Consider the following 24276-nt stretch of genomic DNA (forward strand, 5'->3'; position numbering starts at 1 on the left):
TAAGGAATCATGTTCTTGTTTGTTGCAACTTAGTACACCATTTATTGAGAGGAGAAACAAATTGAGAGAGAGGATCATAAGTAGCATGAGTTTGGCCATTTTGATTAATTTATCTCACTTCTTTTCCCTTCCTCAACTCTTTTATATTTCAAGAGAGTATTTTGAAAATTGGAAAGAATAGACTAGGTTGGAAAAGCATAATTCCTTGGTGCATAGGGAAATGGGACAGGTCCACCCTTATTGACATGGATTTGGGTAATTTCATTTTGTTGTTAACTCTACTATGTCTCACTGCAAATAGCATATATCAATATCAATAATTAAGCGTAAAACCTAGACTTTCATACGTTAAAAGAAGAAAAAAATGACACTTATTTCGAACAAAAGCATGAAAGACTTGGTCTTTTACCAATAAAATATCAAATCAAGTTCAACCTTCTATAAACAACTTATTTGGAGTGAGTGGATGCTCCACTTTACACAAACACACCATTGAGTAATATTTGAATAATCAAGAGAATATAAATCTAATTGCTACTGATCAATCGCTAACTTATTATTTAATTGTTAATTACAACTAATTAAGGCTATAAAATTTTAGAAAACGTATGGTCTACAATTTGTCACGCATAATTTTCGTTTTTATTAATAAAAAAAAAAAAACAAAAAAAAAACTTCAAATTAGGATTTTGGATGAAACTGTCAATATAGTGTTTCGAAAATATCAACACAATGCTTTGAGAATGTCAACACAATGCTTTGAGAATGTTAACCCATTGCTTATATTGACATTCTACATGTATTATATTGACATATTTTATATAGTATGTTAACATTTCTGCTTGTACGAAAAAATTAAAAATTTTCGATTTTTTTTTTCAAATTTTGACGCCGGAACATGCATTATCGTTGGAATCCTTATGAAATTATCTTTAATTTGATATATGCTATATGAATTTAAAGTTTTGGGATTTCTTTTAAAAGTTAGTTATAACTAAATATGTAGTTAATTGACATTAATACTCCTATTGATATTTTTTGGAATTAATCCTATGGCCTTATTGACATTTTTCGTTGATCGTATTGACATTTAGGGATTAATGATCTAAGCCTTTAATTTAAATATCTAATGACTATATTTAATTATAGTTAGCAATTAAGTTATGAGTTAGTAATATAACACTTGCAAATATCATAGTACTAATTTTTAGTCCACGATGACTAAAATCTCAATCTATTGGATGGAGGAGTATTGTTTACTAATTGAATTGCTATTCATGGCTATATTAATCTATAGTGTTATAGATTACAGGTTTGTAGATCTTACCAACTCCCATATCAAAAGAATTCGAATATGGCAACCATAATTGCCTATGAATTAATGAGAATTTTTATAAATGTGAAATAGGAATAGGATGCACAAGTCGCGATACATATGTTCTTTGTCATATGAGAGTGTGATTTAAGGTAACGCTGAGTTATTATTAGTTTTGAATTTATATTGCAAGTTGCGATATTGTATAGTGAGTATTTGGAATTTTGGATTTTATGAAGAGTGAGAGATTCCTTTTCAAGTTATTTTTTGCATTGGTGACTAATGAGTCCAACGTAATTACGTCAACTTGACTTGGAATAAACATAGTTAAAATTATACAGACTTGACTGCGTCAACTCCTTTTTTTTTTTGCATTCATGTGAATGGATAAACCTCCTATCGGGCTGATCGGCGTCCGTAGATCGGCGATCGATAAATGCCTGTTGCGGGCAAGTGCCTGTCGAGCACGACGATTTTCTCACTTGGAGAACAGAATGAACAATAATATTGATATTTTATTGATTGATTTCTCAAATGATTACAATATCTCCTATCAATAATGCTAATAGCTAACTTAATGAACAAGAAAACAAAAATATGAAAAGATATGCAAATCCTAATTTATCTAACTAATAATGCTCGTATCAACTCCCTCACGGTTGAAATCCACCTTGTCCTCAAGGTGGGAACTGAACTTGGCAACCAAATCTGGTGTTGTGCGCGGAACGTCTTCCGTCGGGCAGTGGCGCAACTTTGGTTCGAGATGGTGGGAAGGATTCCCGTCGGGCAACGACGTAGTTATTGCTCGATCGGTGTGGCTAGTTGCTGTGCGCGGTGGATTCCCGTCGGGCAGTGACATAGACATGGTTCGATCGGTGTTTTGGAGGGTGAGATCGTGATGAAAGCACCAATTTGATAGGATAAACCTCCTATCGGGCTGATCGGCATCCGTAGATCGACGATCGATAAATGCCTGTCACGGGCAAGTGCCCGTCGAGCACGACGATTTTCTCTCACTTGGAGAACAGAATGAACGATAATATTGATATTCAATTGATTGATTTCTCAAATGATTATAAAAGCTCCTATTTATAATGCTAATAACTAATTTTAATGAACAAGAAAACAAAGATATGAAAAGATATGCAAATCCTAATTTATCTAACTAATAATGCTCGTATCATCCTGTAACATAATTCTTTTATCCAGAAATACGTTTATCTACACGTTGTTTTTCCTAATAAACAAGGAATTAGGGTGGTTAGTAAAATTTTGTTTTTTTTTTCAAAAAATTATTTGAATTTGGAAGAACAAAATGAGGGTTGTGATGCACTTTTTATTAGCACTAAAAATACCTGCAAGTTTACAGGTAGATCTAGTATAGCTAAAGGTCGGTATCAGGATATCGAACACAGGGAATAAGATTGCAACTGCGTCATATGCTGTTTAGAGACACGGAGTTTTGGTTTTTGGTTTAATAAACTAGACATAAATAAACAAGTATAAAAAAAATACAATAATACAAAGCAGACTAAAAAATGTAGAGTTTTAGGATCCAACTACTACGACCTAGTGATGATTAATCTCACAGAACCTTTACCTTTATGTGTCTCTAGGATTATTAGGAAAGTCGCGATTCTAGGATAAGCCTTCTCTCGAATGCATCTATCCAGTAGATTAGACTCTAACTATCAAAGTCTCCTTCCAATAGATTAGATTCTAACTTTTTAAGTTCCTAAGACCCAAGTCCACACAAAGGATCCCCTCTCTCGAGTATAGATAAACCTATGTGTTGTACTCGTTCCTTTTACCACGTAAAACTAGCTATATCTCGATTAATCTAGTTAAATGGACGTAGTTCTAAAGTTGGCCGAACAAAAGAACAATAAAAGCACAAAAACAAGCAAAACAATCACAAGAGCTAGGAAAAAGTTCAGTTCAATAAATCAAAATACGTTCATAATAGTCTTCACAAAAAAATACAATTGATGTTTAACTACTCATAGACAAGTAGTAAAAACAATAAAAGTACGAGACGTGAAAGAAATTGATAAAACTAAGGTTGAATCTTCAATCTTCAGCCTTCTCTTGCCTAGATCTGCGGAGCTCCGCTCGAATGGAAGATGAATGAATTATTTGTGGAAGATGGAAATGAAGAATGTGTAGAGGGGGTGAAAGATTGGAGACTCTGAGATGAAGAATGATGAATTAGGTTAAGAGGTATATTTATAGGTGGGAAATAGGTTTATTTTGATAATTTTCGTGCTCTACAATAAATGGGAGAGATTTGGGCAACAATTTATTTTCTTCCCTGAATTTCCGCCTAATTTGATTGCACTGCGCAATGTTCCTAGAATAGTCATAACTTTCTCCACAGAACTCCGATTGAGACGTGCAAGATATCCACGTGAAGCTCCTTCGAAGATGAAGGGAATGGTATGCATTAATCACTGATTGGACTTTAACACTGCCAGGAAACTCGACTTGAAATGAGGCTGTTGCACCTTGGCCCTTTTTGCACCTTGGCCCTTTTTGCACCTTTTTCTGTCTTTTTCTACTCCCTCCGTCCTTTAAAATTTGGCACCATTTGACTCGGCATGGATTTTAAGAAATGTAATAGAAAGTAGGTTGAAAAAGTTGGTGGCATGTAGGTCTTACTTTATATATTAGTTTTAAAATAAAATATGATTGAGAATGAGTTAGCGGAATGTGAGGTCTACTACAAAAAATGGTAAAAGTAAAAGGTGACAAATTTTTAGGGACGGACGGAAAAGGAAATAAATGAAAAATTTTTAGGGATGGAGGGAGTATCATTTATCAACAAACACGTCGAAAATACCAAACGTATAACATATGCAATCCAAGAACATAATTTGCATTATTGGCATTTAAAATGAGTCAAATATAGTCCTAAAAAACATGTAAAATCCGTGTTTGTCAACTCCCCCAAAATTAATTATTTGTTTGTCCTCAAACATAACAAGAGAAAAACTAATAAAGAAACACGGATGTTAAAAACTAGACTTCATAGAAGGATGAATTATTTGTGGAAGGTGGAATGAAAGAATGTGTAGAGGGGGAGAAAGATTGTAGGCTCTGAGATGAAGAATGATGAATTAGGTTAAGAGGTATTTATAGGTGGAAAAAAGGTTTATTTTTGATAATTTTCGTGCTCTACAATAAATGGGAGAGATTTTGGCAACAATTTATTTTCTTCCCTGAATTTCAGCCTAATTTCCGCCAGCTTTGACTGCACTGCGCAATGTTTGTAGAATTGTCATAACTTTCTCCACAGAACTCCGATCGAGATGTGCAAGATATCCACGCGAAGCTCTTTCGAAGATGAAGAAAATAATATGCATTAATCACTGATTGGACTTTAACAGTGCCGGGAAACTCGGCTTGAACCTTGGCTGTTGCACCTTGGCCCTTTTTGCACATTTTTCTGTCTTTTTCTATCATTTATCAACAAACACGTCAAAAATACCAAATGTATAACATATGAAATCTAAGAACATAATTTGCATGATTGACATTTAAAATGAGTCAAATATAGTCCTTAAAAACATGCAAAATCCGTGGTTGTAACTATATTTGATTAATTTCCGCTACGTTTGAGCCTATTATTCCTTATGTTCGGACCTAATTACACCAAGGTCATGACTAAAATAATTAGTTAAGTAGTTGCGATAATTAGGGTTGGAAAAAAATACTGAACTGCTCTTATCGTAACAAAATATAATAGAGAATGCCGGTTATTTGTATACCACAATTTTTGATAAGATATAATACATTACTGATTTAATTGATTTAATTTGGCACAGTAACAGTATGAATTTTCATATACCACATCATATCGTATAATCCTTGTAGGTAGGGGTGCCCACGGTTCAGGAACCGGCGGTTACGGTTCAGAACTGCCGGTTCTGGTTTTGGAAATTGTTGAACCGAACCGAACCGCGAGGGTGTTTCGCGGTTATGAATTGCCGGTTCTGGTTCCAAAACCGCCAGTTTCGGTTTTGAAACACTCAAAGAGAAAAATACACTCTAGAATCTTTCGCTCACCCTCTCGTGAACTCGGCACCAAAAACAGAGATGATGCACTCTCGATTCCTCACTCAGAAAAGTGTATTCCTTTCTCTATGAAACTTAATTAGTTATGAGCTCTCAATCCCTAGCTCAACCCCTTTCAATTGCAGCTCCTTCTCAACCGTTTCTCTCTAACCGAAACTAGCCGTTGGAGCTCCTTTGAGCTTGTGTATATTTTGCAACTTGGTCCCTGATATCTTGTGTAATTCTATTAAGTATCCAAATATACTAATAAATCTCCACCTTGGATCTTAATGGAATAAACGTTAGATCATCTTTTCCACTTCCCCTGCAACCTCAGTGCTTGACCAGATTCACCAGCTCTAAACAATGTCTAAGTTTGAAACTGGGAATGGTTTTAGTTAACATGCCTGCAGCGTTTTCCTCAGTAGATACCTTCTCAATTCTTACCTTCCCCTTGTTCACTTCATCTTTGATAAAATGCAACTTGACATCTACATGTTTAGATCTTTCATTGAAGGTTTGATGCTTAAACAAGCATATATCGTTGCTGCTGTCACACCTTACTGTCACTGCCTATTGACTTTCTCCAAAGTCAGAAAATATCCCTTTCAACCAAAAACTCTCTTTCACTGCTTCTGTCATAGCTATGTACTCGGCTTCGGTAGTAGATAATGCCACAACTGACTGCAAATTGGACTTCCAGCTCACTGCAATACCATAGAGGCAGAAGATGTATCCTGATTGAGACTTTCTTGTGTCTAGACTTACAGCAAAGTCTGAGTCACAATATCCCATCAAAGCTTCTCCATTCACCACCTGATTACCATCAAATAATATACCATAATCAGCTGATCCCCTGAGATACTTCAAAATCCATTTCAAACCATGCCAATGCTCTAAGCCTGGTGAAAGTGCAAGTTTAGGGGTCTCGTGTTAAATTAAAGGAGTGCGCCAACTGATCAGGATGAAAATCCCAAACTAGCTGAGTCGTTGGCACGACAACCAGAACCTGGTATCAAATAAATTTCCGCAACCCACTTCTACTGGTTAGTATAGTGGAGGTAAGGGTCGAATCCCACGAGGATGGGCTCGTTCGGATAACTGTGGTGATATTCCTGGGTGGTTTTGGTTAGCTACCACGCTTTTGGGGTTGAGATTCTACCTAGGCGGGAAATGAAGATGGTACTCTACTGACTAGTAGGCGTGAAAATGACTGACATGTGGTTGTGTCCGTGGAAACGGGGAACAAAGTATCTCAGAGGCATGTGAAAAGTAAACAGTTACTAAATGAGGAAACTTAGACAACATGGCATATCTGGTGGTTGGGTGGCTTTCTGACAGGTCTGGATGGTACAACTGAAAAGTTAAAGACAAAAGTAAAAAGTAACCCAAAAGTAAAAGTGGTCCAAGCAAAAGTAGATTGTGATGTTTTCTTCTTCAACAAGTATTAACAGAAAACAATATGAACACAAACTCCATAACTAAACTCAGATTCATAAATTCAAACTCGAGATCCATTAATTAAAATGCTCGACTTAAGATGAATAGCTGAAACAAACTGCAGATTACTTTTACTGACTAACATGCGAGGTGGTATTAACAGCGTAGAACAAGAAACTCATGCACGAAAACTTAAACTGAAACATAACTACAAATTTTGATCAACAACTTCAGATCTAGCCTACTCGAATGAAAACACATGCAAACACTTAGAAATTAAAAGCGATAACTAAATCTAACTTTCCTAGGCAGAACGAAGCAAATTCAAACCAAAGAGACATACGAAATAGAAACTTCATAACTTAAACGTTTGGATCTCACCAAGTACTTCAAAAGGCAACAAAGATAAATGTTTGCAACAGATCCAACGAAGAAAACAAGTGAAGATTAAACTAGAAAGCGAGTAACGATTGTTTTTGCCACTCCGGGCGGTGAAACTGCTATACTACTACGACGAACTGGCTGGAACGATGGGATGATGACTTCTCCGGTAGACTTCTGGACGTCAAGTGACCATAGCTGTGGCGAGGAACAAGAAACTGGACAATGCTGAAAGACTGATCTCTAGAGGGAATTCTACTAAGTGTAGTGGTTGGACTTTTTCGAACTCGGTCTCTTTTCTCTCTCTCCAACTGGCTTCTTTTATAGGGAGGCTTGCCCTTGTTTTTAGGGTAGACTTCCTTCACAATTTGACTTTTCTGCCCTTGTTTATGATCGTCCCAGCTTTTCTTCTTCTCCATCTCGAGCCTTTTCTCTGGCATGCATCCTGGTCAGTATTGCACCTGCGCCTTTTCTTCTTTTAGCGCTTTTTTCACCTGCGTCATCAGAACTGTATCCTACTGACTTGGATCCCTTAATCCTGCACACTTAAGCAACTGTTTTGCAGATAATACATGCATTTCACGACATACTGACCAGTAACCAAGGCTTAGAATACGACTTATCAAACTTCTCACACTTACCACGTGCTTGTCCTCAAGCATGAAGACAAACAAAAAGAAATAAGTCGAATTCGAGCCTGGTTACTCCCCCTAACCGACTCTACCTAACCTGGACATAAGACTCTAGACTTTGACACAAAGAAAAAAAAAACAATGACACAAACACATAAACACATAAAAACAAATTAAACACATAGAACAGGCTATATTTTCAACCATCCCTCCCCTTGGGATCAGGTGCAATCCAGCCTTAGACAGCCTTAAACTTCCGCCGCCCCCTTTTTCCTCCTAGTCAGTATATCCGCATGTCAGGATAACTCAACCCTAAGCCAAACACTGGACTCACTCAGTCACTCATTCCTCACAGGGGATGTTAGGACTGTTTTCTCTTAATGCTCAACATAGATGCTACGGAGTCAGATCTCACACGCAGCTCCTGAAGGTCTTTAAGGCTTGTAACGAGGCTTTTGGTTTGTAATGTTTGGGGTGGATGTTCCTAAGGCTCTAAGGTTAAAAAAAAACTAACTACCTTATTTGATATGGGGGCACTGTGTGCATTTGGGCTTCTGGCTAGTACTTCTCTTTGGCTGGACAATTTCTGATTTTTGGCCTCCAACTGGTCAGTAACCTTCTTGTGGCTTTGCCACCCTTATTCCTTCTTTCTCCCCTTTTTTTGTGTGGTCAAGTCTTTTCGAGCATTTTCTTGATCTCTTTTTTCTGTGCCTTTGCCACCCTTATTCCTTCTTATATTTTGGCCTGGAATCTCTCCAGATCGATTTTCTCATTCTTTATTTGATTTTCGTTTCTTCAGTTGGTTCCTCTAGTATGTCATCCTGGCCAGTTGCCTCCTTGCCTTATGCCTTGCATACACACAGTCCTAGTGGCTGATGGGTTATTTCGAGGTGTAGATCAGGTTAGAACATGGGTTCTAAGGGTAGGATTTTTTTTAATGATGGGTGGTTCCTACTGCCTTCAGGATTTGCTACACGCGGTCACCTTGCCCCAGACATCATGTGGTAGCCACTCTTCTTTTTTCTGTTTTAGTGGGAAGTAGTCCCACTTTTGGCTTCTAAGTCACCATTTTAAGAGGGCTTTCGTGTCTGACCTAGAGGATGGGTTTTTTCCTTCATACTTGTATCATCTATACTGACTAGGAGCTATTGGCGGGGGGGGGGGGTTCTGTTTTCCAGCATGCCTTATCTTCCTTAATTCCCCTTACCGTCAATTTTAGGCAGTTGAGTTTTAAGCCCATTCATAAAACACATATAAATCCTAGACCTAAACAAATCCTAAAAACACTAACAAGTAACTGACTCAAATAACACATATATACATGTCATATTGGCCATTTGCTCCCCCCCTCTCACTTCACAAGTGTCTGCCCCAGATAAAAAATGAGAATGGCTAGTATGACAGACACACAATTATATCTAAAAACTTCTCACACTTAGACTATGCAATAGGCTAAGTAGGAGAGTTTTAGATATATTGATAAGACTAATTTCATGCATCGGTTATGTGATGAAAAATCACCAATTACTGGGTCTAACACAATTTTTAAGCCAGGTGTGTGAAGGAATTCGCTAGGTCCAGGAAGAACTGAAGGCAGTGGACCAGCGAAGGAAGGAGATGAAAAGTGAGCAGAATCAAGGAAGAAAATGGCTAGACGAAGAGAGTCCAAAGCTGAGGGCAAAGAAGACTATTCACACAAAAGAGCCCCTGCTGGACCCACTTCCACGCCTATTTAAAGAGGAGCATGCAACACACAAGAGAGAGATGATTTAGCTCTTAGCTCACACACACACTTGGGAAAAATGGGGATTCTGGGTTAGTTTAGAGGTTCATCTTCGGGAAATTCTGTTGCAACACCGTCCTCAAGGAGGGCGAAGATACAATTGTTTACTTTTCAGCTTTTGCATTTTGATTTCCGTCGAACTTCACCGTTTTCGAAGTCGATTGCTCGTTTGCTACTTATCGTTTATCTATGAATTTTATTTTACGTCACGATGGTGTTGATTTTGTGTTGATTTACGTTGATTCTATGTTTTGAGGCTTTGTTTCGGAGGTTGATTGTTATTCTCTACTTTGGATGTTTTCTGTACTTGATCTGGGAAATCTGAGTTGATCTGTGGTTGTTGTTGTTAATCTGTGGTGAATCGGCGAATCTGCAGTTATGGAGATGATTTTGATCGGAGTTTGTCTCGGATGCTTGGATCCGCAGTGGATTTAGCATCCGAAGTGTGGATCTGAACATGAGAATTGAGTTGTGCATGGATCTTTGATTTTATGCTTTCGTTTTTACTTTGCTTCGTCCAGTAGCCGTAGATCTGCCTTAGTTTTAACTGTTCTTCGGTTTTGTTGCTTTTAATTCCGTCTGCTTCGTTTCGATTTACGTTTTCGCTCTGTTTTTACTGGTTGTTTCATGTCAAATGTTGGAGAAGATGATGTCGCTATTAGTTAGTGCTTTAGTTAGTTATTTTGCAGCTTTTCAACCGTGCTCTACCTTTTCAGAAAATGGTCCCCACCTTCAGTTGTTTTCCCAGGCCTAGGTTAATTTAGGAAATAGTTCTTTCGATCTAGTAATTGTCTCGCTTATTCCGGTTTATATGCATGTTTTTAAGTTTCTGCCTAGATCTAGTTGTTAGAGTAGCATATTTCAATTACCAAGTCTAGGATAAAAAAAACTCAACCCTAAAATTGTGTGGCAGCAGCCAACACAAAAATAGTCCCCAAGTCTTTGAACATGTTTACTTGCGCATTCATCTATGTGGAATCGATCCCTACTTCCACGTACTAGTTTCTTTTAGCTAAACGGGTTGAGGGTTTTTTGAAGAGGAAGTTAACCAAGTGATTGTGTGCCCGACGACTGGTAGCTCAAGGTTCTCTGAGTTCCTAGACCCGGTGTCTAGCGGACCGAGGGTTTTCTTTAGTATTTTTAAGAACACGCTTTCACTAACCATCATTAGCTTCTAGACACACCAGAAAGTAAGCTCTTCATATATACATAGACTTTAACAAAACAAAACGAAATATCACAAACATGACACATAAACATATAAGCTCCTCACACTTAGACTACGCAGTAGGCTATGTGTGAGTTAACATGCATATGACCGAAACATAAAAAAATAAACACATGCGCTAAAAATAGCAAACCCTTTACTTCTCACTCTTAGCCTATCCAATAGGCTAAGTGTTGTGAATGGGGTTTGCTCACATCAAATACACATATAATTCTACCCACACAACAAAAGTAAAAAAAAAAACAGAAATAAAAGAAAAAACTAAAAATTGAAAAGAAAACTAACTGGTCAGTAGGGGGGGAGTCGATCAAACATTCCTCCTGCTCCTCCTTGGTGCAGGGGTCTGTGCAGCTGGTTCCTTTGGCTCTTCTTAAGTGGATTCCGGTTGGTCGTGCTTTGCTTCCTTTTCTGGTTCGGTTGGTTCATCATCCTGGCCTCCATGGCCACTTGGTCCAGCTTCTGTGCTTTCCTTTCCTCTCGCTACCTCCTTTAGTATGCTCTCCATCAGGATTGTCAACCTTGCCATCTCTGCCCGTGATTGTCTGTTCTCCTCTGCTAGCTCAGCTACTGCCCTCTCCAGACTTTCTTGCCTCGGCCCTTGCACTTGTTCGTTCTGCCCAACTCGCCCTTCTTGGCCTTGTTGTGCCCTCCCACCAAGGACTTCTCCCATTGGGTAGAACTGAGGGACTCCTTCTCGGTAGTATACGACGTTGGTGCGGACGAAGAAAGGGATATCGCACAATCCAGGAGTGTCGACCATATACATCGGAGATAGTTCGTCTGCCTCTGTTAAGATTATGTTGTTGCGCACGGAGGCTCCTGGTATGTTGCAGAGGGACAAGTTCCTGGCTCGGTGGATAGCTATCAGGTGGCATTGGTAGGCTGTCTAGAATCCCAAATGCAGCCTTCTCCCACGAGTAGCGCACCACACCATGTACAATTCGGTCATAGAAGTTCTGGCGGCCGAATTAGTCTGACCCAGTAGGTTGTAGCGTAAGTAGAACTGTACCAGTCTGAGCATGAGGTTGTTGAAGTGGGTCCATCTGGAGATGGTGGAGGCGAATTGACCAACAGCGGGGTGGGTTAGCTCCTCCCAGGCTTCTTGGGGCTCAAAGTCTACGTGCCTCCTTGGTATCCCCCTCACTCGGCTTCTCCATTCTGGTCCTATAGCATGCTCTAAGCTACACATCTCCGATCTCACAGTCCACTTGATTAGACTCATGGACAGCTCTCCACCGAATATTCTGAAGGAAATTGACATCTCGTCTAGGTCCGTTGTGACTTGGAACCTAAACATGGTGAAGAACTCCTTGGCTAATCTTACTGATATCTCCGGGTCCCTATTCTCTAACAGCCACTCAAAACCCAATGTTTCCATACTGGCCAAGAAAGAGTCACGCACAGATAACTCATCCAGAGAGGGTATGTGGAGTACCTTTCCGCATTTGACTTGTTTGTTGTAATCTTCCTTGTCGTCAAATGCGTCTTGAAGCTTCTTGGTGTTGTAGTGCTTCATATCCTCCATTAGTTCATCAGTGAGCTCCATCCGCCACTGTCGGTACACAATCCTTTCCACTGGAGGGTGAACAAGTTCTTGGTGGTTGTCGGGGAGCTGCTGTTCATGGTACTCTACACCTTCCATGGAGATGTCGCTGTCCGACTCCGACTCCTCACTGTCAGTGTAGTCACTATCGCTCAACCTTTTTCTCTCTTCTGGCTCTCTGATCACTATACTGGTGTTAGCTGTTCGTTGTTTCTTTGCAATCTGCTTCTTCTTGGCAGGGGCTTTTCCTTTTCTCTTCCTTTCTTGGAGGTACTTGTCTTCACTTCCGTCTGCCTTAGCTTCCTCCTCGGCTGGTGATGAAGGTTCGACTTGGGCGGTAGGCTCGGTCACCTAGCAGGTACTGGTATCGTCATTTACCTCCTCCTCTTGACCTACTGACTCTGATGTGAGGTCCAGACCCTCAGCCACCTTGTCAGCCTCTTCCTCCTGGTCAATTGGCGTTGATGAAACCGTCCCTGTTGCCATTGGGGCGTCCTTCTGGCTAGTTGTCGAGTTCTCCTCCCCAGGTTTTGTAGGAGTAGTCCTCTCATCTTCACTAGAGATCTCTACTGCGTCTGCTGCTGTGTTTACTCCTGCCTTGTTGGATGTCCATTTTCCTAAGCATCTTTGTGACACTCGTTTGGGCTTCTGCCTTTCTGCCTTGGGGTCGTCCTTCAACAGTAGTTTCCTCTTGACTGACTTTGGTTTAGACACGACTGGGGCTTTCGTTTTTTGTTCCTCCGGTTGTATTTCGGTATCTCCTTCTTTTTCCTTCTTTTCCACTGAATGGTATGTCTCTGGCTCCTACCTCTCCTCTTCAGGTTGTTTCGCTTCTTCGTTTTGTCCTTACCTCATCTCCTCCACTGGCTGGTGGACTACCCCCTCTGACTCATCTGCTACCATGGCTGCTTCACCTTCTCCTACTGCCTGCGATGCGAGGTCCAGAACCTCAGCCACCTCATCATGATTTATCACTATCCTATTTCCCCCATCTAAAATCGATTGGAATTCATTATCAGTCATTAGCCCTTGCTTCTTGGCCATTTCGTTTAGATCTATCTCCCCTCTCTCTGCCTCTTTGGTTCTGGGTTCGGTGGCCGTTGTTTCCTCTATTTTATCCTTCTTGCCTTCGCTTACCTTCTCTTCGCTGCCCTTTTCTTCTGTTTCCCCCTAGTTGGGGTCTTGATAGGCGGAAAGCGGGTTGACGTCGAGTGGCTCTGTTTGTTGGTGTTTGGGAGAAGGGTTAGAGGGTTCTGACGGTGCAGTTGCTGTTGGAGAGGTCTTTTCGGATGTGGGATTTGAGGTAGTTGGGGTGGTCATGGGTGGGTTCATGGTGGTCGCAGTTTGGGTAGGGTTCGGTATCGCCGACATTCCTCCGGCCAGGCTAAATCCGGCTAAGGTCGTTGTCCAATCTTTGTTTGGGTCTTGCTGCTTTAGATACGCAGCCAACGCATCTAAAGGAACCATCGCCGGAATTTGTGGCGTCGGCGTTGGTTGCGATCGTTGTGGACTCGGCGGCCGCGTCTCCGCTGTCGCTCGGACTTCTGGGGGGTTGTCACCAGTGGTAGATGCCGGGATGCTGGTTGCTTTCTTCTTTGCCATGGTTCATATCGGTGGTGGTTCTCTGTTTCCGGTAGTGGTTCACGGTGGTTTTTTCGGAGTGGGGTGGTGGTTGTCGAGGGCGGTTGTTTTGGGTGAGAGAATGCATGTAAGAGTTTGTAAAGTGAAGGGGAGTAAGCGGTTGGGTGTTTTATAGTGGGGTGGGCAGTTGAGGGTTTTGACTGGTTGCAGACGGTTACCAGGTCACGACACTTCGGGTGGGAGACGGTTGGGTATTCTCGCTGCTGATTGGACGTACCCTGTCACATCTTTGCTCCACGCCCCCTCCCAGTCACTTTACTCGCGTGCAAAGCTGCATCACGCACCAAAATTCAAATTTCACTCAATATCCCCCTCTCAATTAACTAAAAATAGAAATAAAGTAATAAAATGACCCTTAAATACAATTCAGAGTTTCACCAAAGCGGTATCCTCGTGGTCAGTACGTACTCCAAATTAATATTTAAGATCCGAAAATCTTTTTGGTATTTTTAATATTTCCCAACTTACTTAAAATTAAATCACTAAATATTCACAATATTTACATCATTACCGAGGGTATTTGAAATTCGACCTGGTCAATAAGCACAAATTATATAAAGTTGGCCAGGTGGAACTCCAAACCCCTTTCCTATTGGTCATTAGACGCTATTTAAATGTAGTGGAATTTCTTCCACTACACACATCTCTGCATTTTCCCTATATATTTTCAACCTATGCCCATTTAAGACAAAAGGTTCTGAGTGAGGGATACTCCCTGAAATCTCGACCGCTCCATTAGCACGTATTGCGGTGATGATGTAAGGTCCTGCCCATTTTGACTTGAGTTTCTCAGGCATTAGCTTCAATCTTGACTAGAAGAGTAGTACTTTCTGGCCAACTTGGAGATCCTTGGTCCTCAGATTTTTGTCGTGCCACATCTTCGTTTTCTCCTTGTACCACATGGCTGAGTCAAATGACTCCAATTTGAGTTCTTCCAGCTCATGTAGTTTCAACTTCCTTTCCTCCTCACAGGCTCTATCATCCATGTTAACTTGCTGAACTGCCCAGTACGCTCGGTGCTCAATTCCCACTGGTAAGTGGCACATCTTCCCAAAAACAATGCGGTATGGGGACATCCCTATAGGAGTTTTGTAGGCTGTTCGATACGCCCACAGAGCATCATCCAACCTTGTGCTCCAATGCTTTCTGGAGGGGTTGACCGTCTTTTCCAAGATGCTTTTTATCTCTCTGTTTGAGATCTCTGCTTGCCCATTGGCTTGCGGGTGGTAGGGAGTGCATAGTCGGTGATGGACCCCGTACTTTTTCATCAACGCTTCGACTGTACAGTTGTAAAAATGAGTCTCTTGATCGGATATGATTGCCCTTGGTATCTCAAATCGGCTGAATATATGACTCTTGAGGAACTTAGTGACCTCCTTGGATTCACAAGTGCTCGTGGCCTTGGCTTCTATCCACTTTGATACATAGTCGACTGCTACCAGGATGTAGGAATTTCCGTAAGATGAGTGAAAAGGACCCATGAAGTCCATGCCCCAGATGTTGAACACTTCACAAACAATCACTGGGACTTGTGGCATTTCATCCCTTGCAGAGATCCCACCGGTCAGTTGGCAACAGTCATAGCCTTTGCAGAACTCGTATGCATCCCTGTTTAGAGTCGGCTAGTAGAATAAACAACAGCCAACATCTCAGACAGTACCTTGGATCCTAATAGGTACTGTCTGAACTTCTCGAATGAATAAACAACAGCCAACATCTCCTTCTCGGTGGTGTCATAGTTCCGTTGGGCTTGATTCAAGGTCTTAGATGCACAGAATATCACGTACCTCTTTCCATTCACCTTCTGACCAAGTATGACCCCCACGACATAGTCACTAGCATCGCACATCACCTCAAAGGGGTGATCCCAGTTAGGAGCTTGGATGATCGGTGCAGAGATTAACTTTTCCTTGAGAAGGTTAAAGGCAGCCTTGCAATGCTCGTCGAAAATGAACTCCACCTCGTTTTGGAGGAGTCTGGTAAGAGGTTGGGCGATCTTGGCAAAATCCTTGATAAATCTTCGATAAAATCCAGCATGCCCTAGAAAACCTCTTATTCCCTTCTGGTCAGTAGGCCAAGGTAGCTTGGATATGACATCCACCTTGGCTTGATCCACCTGGATCCCTCTTTCTGACACCACGTGTCCTAAGACTATACCTTCTGTAACCATAAAATGACATTTTTCGAAGTTCAAAACTAGACTCTTTGACTGGCACCTCTCTAGTACGACATCCAAATGTTGTAAGCACGAGTCGAAAGAGTCTCCGTAGACCGTGAAATCATCTATGAAGATCTCTATGCAATCTTCTATCAAATTCGAGAATATGCTTATCATGCAACGTTGGAAAGTACCTAGAGTGTTGCATAATCCGAAGGGCACGCGTCTGTACGCATAGGTTCCCAACGGGCAGGTGAACGTGTTCTTATCCTGGTCCTCGGGGTTCATGTAAATTTGGAAGTATCCACTGTACCCATCCAAAAAACAGAAGTACTACCTCCCAGCCAGTCGCTCCAGCATTTGATCGATGAATGGCAGGGGGAAATGGTCCTTCCTGGTTGCATGTTCAACTTGCGATAATCTATACACATTCGCCATCCAGTGACCAGTCTGGTGGGAAGTAACTCATTCCTCTCATTCTTAACCACCTGGATCCCGGATTTCTTGGGGACCATATGGATCGGACTGACCCATTCACTATCGGGCACCAAATATATGATACCCAGCGAGAGTAACTTCAAGATTTCCTTCAGTATTTCTTCTCGCATGTTCGGGTTCACCTTCCTTTGCGAATCTCTATGTGCCTTGGCTCCTTCCTCCAACGGAATATGGTGCATGCAGACATCAGGACTTATCCCCACCAAGTCCGTAAGGCTCTATCCAATAGCCTTCTTGTTTTTGCTAAATACGGTCAGTAGCCTTGCCTCTTGCTCTTCAGTTAGCCCGCTATTGATGATTACATGGAACGAGTCTTCCTCCCCAAGGTAGGCATACTTTAGATTTGCTAGGAACTTCTTCAACTCCACTTGTGGGGGTAGTGTGTCTGTAGGTAGAGGGTTTTTTTCAGAATCCCTCTCTTGCTCATGTTCACCATCTGAGTTCTCCTCTATACTGGCTGGTAGTAAAGCCCATGCGGCTCCCGCGAGTTCTGACTTCTGACAGAATTCCGTAATTGCTCCTTCGATTTCCTCGTCGGTTAACCCTCGGCTACTGATCAGATCACACCATGCATCTGCCTCCACTTCAGCCTGTGCATACACATCCAAGGCTTGGATCTTCTCCTGCAATAACTCGGTCTCAAGATATTCTTGGACTAGGGGGTCAATAACATCAACATAGCATAGATTTTCGGAATCTATCGGTTTTTTCATGGCTTCATTGATGTCAAAAACAAATTTTTCACCATTAAAGTCAACGCATATTGTCCCCTCAGCCATATCTACAATTGTCTTAGCTGTTCTTAAAAATAGTCTCTCTAACAATATCCCGCTAGACTCCCTAGCTTCTGGCTCGCTCATCTTGATCACATAAAAATCAGCAGGATAAGTAAAGTCTTGTATTCTGACCAACACGTTTTCTAACACACCCTCAGGATTTATACATGACATATCAGCCAGTTGGATCAACACCCCAGTGTTTGACAACTTTACCCCCTTCAATTGATTAAAAAATGGATAATGGCATAACATTGATAGATGCTCCTAAATCACACATTGCATGCTCGATTTTTACATCTCCAATTGTTATGGGCAAAGTAAAAATACCTAGGTCGGCTCTCTTGGGCGGTAGTTTCTCCTGCACAATAGCTGATGCTATCCCTTCCACCATGATTTTTCCATCCTCCTGGGCTTTTCCGGCTATGAACTCTTTTATAAACTTCCCCAGAGGGGGCAGCCTCAAGGCTTGGAGGAATGGTATGGTGACATCCAGCTTCCCAAATATTGACATGAAATCCACAGAGTTTTCTTTCTTCCTCTTCGTCACAAACCGATATGGAAACGATTTCTCCCCCTTAGTCTCTTCAGCAAGCCTCTGTGGACTTTCCCTTGGTGACTCCTGGGTTCGAGGTCCCGACGTGGATATTGTTTCTTCAGGTTGCTCGTTTCTAGGCTGTGTTTCTTCATCCCTTCCTTTCCCAGTAGGTTCCTCGTCTAGAAAAACCGGATCCTCCATCTGAGGTAGAGGCCTCTTGAGCTCTTCCACTGGGACGGTGTCGCTTTGCACCCTTGCCCCACTAGACCCCCCAATAGGGTCCCTGAGTTGAGGTCCATTATTGGCTGTTCCAGACCACAGCGTGATTTTACTTACATTGGCCTTCTTAGGTACATGGACTGTAGACGGAAGTTTCCCTGAGTTCCCTTTCATTTCGCTCACCAAGTTTGCGAGCTGTGCTAACTGCCTGTTCATCATATCCATATTCGCCTTATGCTCCTTCTGGGCACTTTGCATTCCTTGCATTGTTTCATTACTGGACTGGAAGTCGCTTTTCATGCTCTGCTGCGAAGCGATCATTTCTCCCATCATGTCCTCCATAGATCTCCTTGACCTGTTTGGGTGATGGAACTGGTTCGAACCTTGGTGCTGGTTATACTGGGGTGGTGGGTTTTGCTGGTAGCTTGAGAAATTTTGCTGGCTTTGGTTCGGTGGGTACTGGTTATACTGGACATGAGGGTTGTACTGGTCGTGGTTGTGCTGGTACTGATTTGAGTTTTGGGATTGGAATTGATTCTGGTTTTGGTTGTTGTTTTGAGGCCCTTGGTTATGCTGGTTCTGGTTCTGGTAGTTACGCTGATGGGGTGGCACATAAACAGGATTCAGATTCTGGTTTTGAGGGTTTTGGTTCTGGGGTTGCTGGTTTCTTCCTGCCCAGCTAGACTGGTGGTCAGGATTTGTTGGGCCACAGTTGAAGTTTTGGTTCGGGTGGGGGTTGGGTTGATTTTGACCTTGATTTTGGTTCTGATTTTGATTTCCATCTCCCCATCTGAAATTTTGGTGATCCCTCCACAGTGCCTCCCTCTGCTTCCCCGGAATCCAGTTGCCATTAGAATTGTAGTACCCTGCGGCATTTGCTTGCTCCACATCCGACGGGTTGTCTGGTTGATCATATGGTAGCTCTGGGGCCTCTTTGCCACCAGTCGGAGAAGGTGGTGGAGTGTTCTGTTTGATTGCGGTCAGCAACTCCTTCTTCAATTCCTCTATTTTCATGTCCATCCTTTCCTCCTGGTCAATAGCTGAAGCACTTGCTACCCTTTCTCTGCTCTACCCATCTCTTGTGTTGTCGTACGTCTTTTTCGCATTCAGCAGCTTGCGTAAGACCTTCTTGGCTTCACTGACTCTCAACTGTGTGAAATCGCCTCCGAATGATGAATTCGCCAGATCCTTTGTTTCCTTGTTCAATCCTTTAGGCGTTTTTTGCAATGGTCAATGCCTTGCCTTCCTCGGGGTCTCACACGAGGGAAATTAGAGGTGATCTAACAGTTTTAACTGCGATAGGAATCAAATTTGGGATTTAAAGAGAATTATTCGAATCGTTCTTACATTGGGAGGCTCTAGGACCACCATTGAAACAAAACGACTATAATTAGTTCGATTGCATGAGCATTTGGTTCACCAAGAACTCTCACCGGTAGCTTGCAAAATATTTTCATGAAGTGCAAAGACGGAGTTCAATTGAATTCATCATACCCACTTGGAAATATAACTTCAAATTTGTTTTAGCCATACTTACAGAGCTTGAGAAATTTCCTTCTAGAAGGAATAAATTTCGAAAGTGAGGGTATGAATGACCGAGTGCAGATTTACACAATAGGTTGCAAAAAAATATAATTTCAATGAATAGTCAAATAGAAAAGCGTCAAGTATTCCTAGATGATGACAGTAAGACCTGAGATGGTTAGTCACAGATGGATTTGAAAAGAATAGGAATACAAACAATCTCCATCTGTTCAACAACATTGTGATAGAAGATCATGTCAACAAAATGTTCATAAGAAACTTAAGGAAACTAACTCATAGAGAGGGCAACAAGAGGAAACTAGTCAAGGGAGAAGCATAGAACTCAATTCAATAATCATATTAGAATTGAAGTACTAGTATAAACTAAAGAGTTTGTCAATAAGCATGTCTAAAAACACAGGGGATCAAACTAAAAATCTTAAGGTCTCATCATATGGTTGCTCCAATACAATAAGACCGAAAATAATTGTTCTCAAGTGAGGTTGGGAAAGGAGAATAGCAAGCAATTGACACTTTGATCAACAAAATCGTGAACACTAGTCCACGTTAATGAATTAACAAGGATTATAAGAAAATCAAGGAAGCCAACTCATAAAGAGCACAACCAGAGGAATTTGGTCAAAGGAGAAGCAGATTGTGAGCCTTAACCATGGAGCTGAAGAAAAAGTTCAAATCAAGAGACAATAATCTTATTAGAAAGATGGGAGTACTCATAAATTAAAGATCTTATCAATAAGCATGTCCGAAAAACAAGGGTCAAATTAAAATGGCTAAGGTCTCACCAAGTGGCTGCTTAAATATAGTATAACTAAAAAAAAAATTTGGTCTCAAGTGGATTTGAGAAAGAAGAATGTCAAACAATTGCCCTTTTGATTAACAACATCGTGATAGGAGATCACATCAATAAATCCTCAAGGTTTATAAGCAATCCAAGGGAACTAACTAATAGAGTAGACAACCAGAGCAAGCTAGCCCAGGGAGAAAGCAAATTGCTAGCTTCAGACTTGTAGCTGCTGAAGAGCTCAGAGTATGATGCAATAATTGTAGTGGAATTAAGAAGATGGAACTACTCATATGAAATAAAGAGCTTGTCAGCTAGCATTTTTGAAAACACGAAAGGTCCGCCTAATGATATTTGAAGAATATATTATCATTGAGACAATTGCTTAAGAAACATGATCATTCTAAGGACCATTACTAAATCGACTTCGAACATTGGAGTTTGGTGGCAGGAATTCAGTGAGTCAAAATATTGCTTCAAGTAAAGAGGGATCGTAGTCATTGAAGGTTATCTAAAAACATGAGGGAGCAAGCTCATAACTGAAAGTGATTCATAACCTTGACATAGAAGAGGGAAAAATAATGGTACATTACCTTGCAAAAGAAGTCATTTCAGATTTAATTCAACAAGAAAGTATTTTGGCAAAAGGGGATGCGAGAAATAAAATTCTTGGGAACCTAAGTAAGTGTTGCTAATAAATCTTCCTGATCAACTATAATGATAATGATCCCTTGTTTAACTCCTTATAGAGAATGGTAAATGAGTTGTGGGAAACTTTGGTCACAAGCTACTTTCACTTTAGGATCACATCAGATGACCATATGTGGGGATTACGACTCTTTGGTACTCTCGGTTCGTCATAACGCTCATCCTCATAACACGCCGTTTCTGTTTACTTATTATCGTAGAGCTAGGTTCTTTGTTTACATTGTAATCATATTCTCTTGTACATCGCTTAGTTGAATCAGAGATATGGTCCTTTGGAGTGAGTAGATTGTCAAGAACGACAATGGCTATCCCAGATTATTCATGTCATTGGGACGTAGAAAATGGAATCTAACCCCTACCATCTTTCTAGAAACATTGTTTTGTTCTATGCTGGATTGCTTTTCTCGTGACGAAATTTCTTTCTTATCGCATACTTTTCTTTTCGTCGCTCAGAAAAGCGAGAAATGTTCATACTGTACTTCTAAGTTCAAGCTCATATTGTGTTCTAGAAGGAACGCATAACTAAGTATTCTAAGTTATTAGAAATATTGATTTCCCCATACTAGCAACATGATTCAATGACTAACTCAAAAGAGATATTATTTCACAAACTCAAAAAGAGACATCATTTCAACAATTGGTACCCGACTCGTATACTTTATACTTTCATATTTCAGTATCTTTTTCTATTTAGGAAAGTTACTTCTTTTATTCATATATTCACAGCCTTTAGCCAAGAAAAGACATGTTATCTCTTTCGTTAAGCATGTTACCCAATCAATAAACATCAACTCTTTCTTTAAACTTAGTACTTTCATCTGTTTACTCAAATCAGCTGCATGAGTTGTTTTTCCATTTCAAATTTTTAAACATCTTAACTTACTTTTGAAAAAGAACAAGTTACCTTTTTCCTCGTTGAGCGCGATGGGTGGGAGTGCTAAGAGCATTTTCATCGATTAGACAGTCTAGTGGAACAAGGCTAGACTGAGATTTTCAAAGGAGACTCTCGGGTTCAGAGCGTGAAAGAATGCTCTGATACCACTCTGTCACGACCGCACTTGCTAAGGATAGTATAGTCGGGGAACCGTGACTAGGGGCGGGGATATAAGAAGCGGGGAAAGAAATAAGGGAAAATAAAATCAAACATTGATTGGGGACATGACTAATCAAGTGATGATACATAGAGGAAAAGATACTCGCTTATGCAAAACTCGAGTAATTGTTTGTAAAAATTTTCAAAATATCAGAGTTTTGAACAAAATAGACTTGAGTCTTTTAAGATGCACATCGGAAGGAAAAGAACGCGGTTCCATGTATGGAGACATGAACCTCCGAGAGACCTAATTTGACTGAATTAAATGTATTGTCTCAATAGCACTTCCTCCACCACTTCGCTGCTCAACCTGCACATTTAGAAATATATGCAGGGCTGAGTACAAAAGTACTCAGTGAACACATTGCCGAAAGATACAAAATATACATTTGAAAATATTGTCAAGCCATTATCACAGTAATACTCAGGGATTTTATTAAAAAGACCCGAGCTTGCTAAAAATCATTTTTCGACTGCAGTCCATTTTCTTTTTGTATCTGATTATCTTGTGCCGTAGAGATGGTGTTCTCTCACGGTCACATCAACATTCTTGTGCCGTAGAGATGGTGTTCTCTCATGGTCACATCAACATTCTTGTGCCGGGAAGGTGGCCACCTTCCTCGGTCACCAGACCTGCCCTCTGGCCATAGGTCTCATGTGTACACTAGTCCGAGTAGGGACACCACCCTCACTTGGACCCGAATTCGATTCACATATCATCATTCATAACTCACCTGGCCTCACGCCAAAACAGATAGGCATCATACACAACATTTTGGCAAGACAACATCACTTAAAAATGAGCAACGAACATAAGTTCAAGTTTTCAAAATCATTTGAAAATAACTTTATTTTTATCCACATTAGTATGTAGGATAGAAAAGTTCACCTCGTATGCTTTCCAATATTTTCGAAAATAATTCTCCGCTTCACAATGTTACTTTCCTCTCAGTTCTCCCTTTTTGACGTGGCATAAACACAATGTACAAATAAGTTTCAAGGAAAATAATAACTTGATGCATGCCTTTTATTATATGCTTCTTCTACTAATTAATGTGGTTCCTGCTAACATTTTAAAATGAACTCTTAAGACTAAATTATTTTAACCTTACATACATCATTTGAAAAGCAATGCAAAAATATTAATTGATCTTTCATATAAACCTAGACTTAATTATATTTCCTTCCAAAAGATTTTATTTTAACATCGACCAAGACTCCCTCTTTATTTCCAGCCCAACAATTAAATCTTGGAATTGGGTCATTGTTCAATTATCTACTGCACACATTAATATTTAAAAGGAATTGGGCTCAGATTAATTCCTTTATTTATTTAGCCCAAAAGAAATTAATAATTCCTCTCAGCCCAATAAGAAGGAATTGACCCAACTATAAATACCCAACCTGGTTCTAAAATGAGCAGCTCCTCCTTTCTCTCTCACCACCTGCTGCCGCCATCCTTCCCGCCGGCGCCACCTACCACCGCCGGCGCATCCGCTGCGGCCGCCTCCCTCTCCCTTTTACCTTACCTCTCTCTTCCCACCTTCCACTCTCCTTCTCCCTCATCTCTCTCTCTCTCAGATCTGCCGCCGCCGTTGTGCATGCACGGGCGGCGGTTCTCCGGCCTTCCCACGCCTCACACAGCCGGAGCAGTTTCTCAATGCCTCCACGGCCGCCGCCTCCTCGCTCCCGAGAGGTAAGTTAGGGAGATTTTATTCTATTTCTTTTTTGATTCTTTTTCTAAGATTTAATCTGTGATTTAAAAGTTATGGTGTTTCAAACATGTAGATTTGTAAAGGTGATGAAATCAGTGACGCACCGGGGATGTGGGGCTGTCGCCGTTGGCGACGGCATGCCGAAACTAGTCGCTGCAATTCTTGCAAATTCGTATTCTTGAGATAAGTTCCTAAGTTGTGCTTACTATAGTTATAGAATTGTTCTATG

The 24276-nt window shown here is 40.9% G+C and overlaps 2 protein-coding genes across 2 annotated transcripts; both read right to left on the reverse strand.

Moving 5' to 3' along the window:
• Positions 1 to 13545: 13545 nt before the first annotated feature.
• Positions 13546 to 13977, reverse strand: LOC125195348 (mucin-2-like). The gene has a single exon (XM_048093510.1). The coding sequence runs from the start codon at positions 13975 to 13977 to the stop codon at positions 13546 to 13548; it is 432 nt and encodes a 143-aa protein (XP_047949467.1).
• Positions 13978 to 14828: 851 nt separating this feature from the next.
• Positions 14829 to 16462, reverse strand: LOC125195357. Its single transcript, XM_048093520.1, has 2 exons — positions 15696 to 16462; positions 14829 to 15624 (listed from the first exon to the last, which is right to left on the reverse strand). Exons 1-2 carry the CDS (start codon positions 16460 to 16462, stop codon positions 14829 to 14831), a joined length of 1563 nt encoding a protein of 520 aa, XP_047949477.1.
• Positions 16463 to 24276: the final 7814 nt, after the last annotated feature.

Source organism: Salvia hispanica, chromosome 1 (assembly GCF_023119035.1).
Source record: "Salvia hispanica cultivar TCC Black 2014 chromosome 1, UniMelb_Shisp_WGS_1.0, whole genome shotgun sequence".
NCBI classification, from domain to species: Eukaryota; Viridiplantae; Streptophyta; class Magnoliopsida; order Lamiales; family Lamiaceae; genus Salvia; species Salvia hispanica.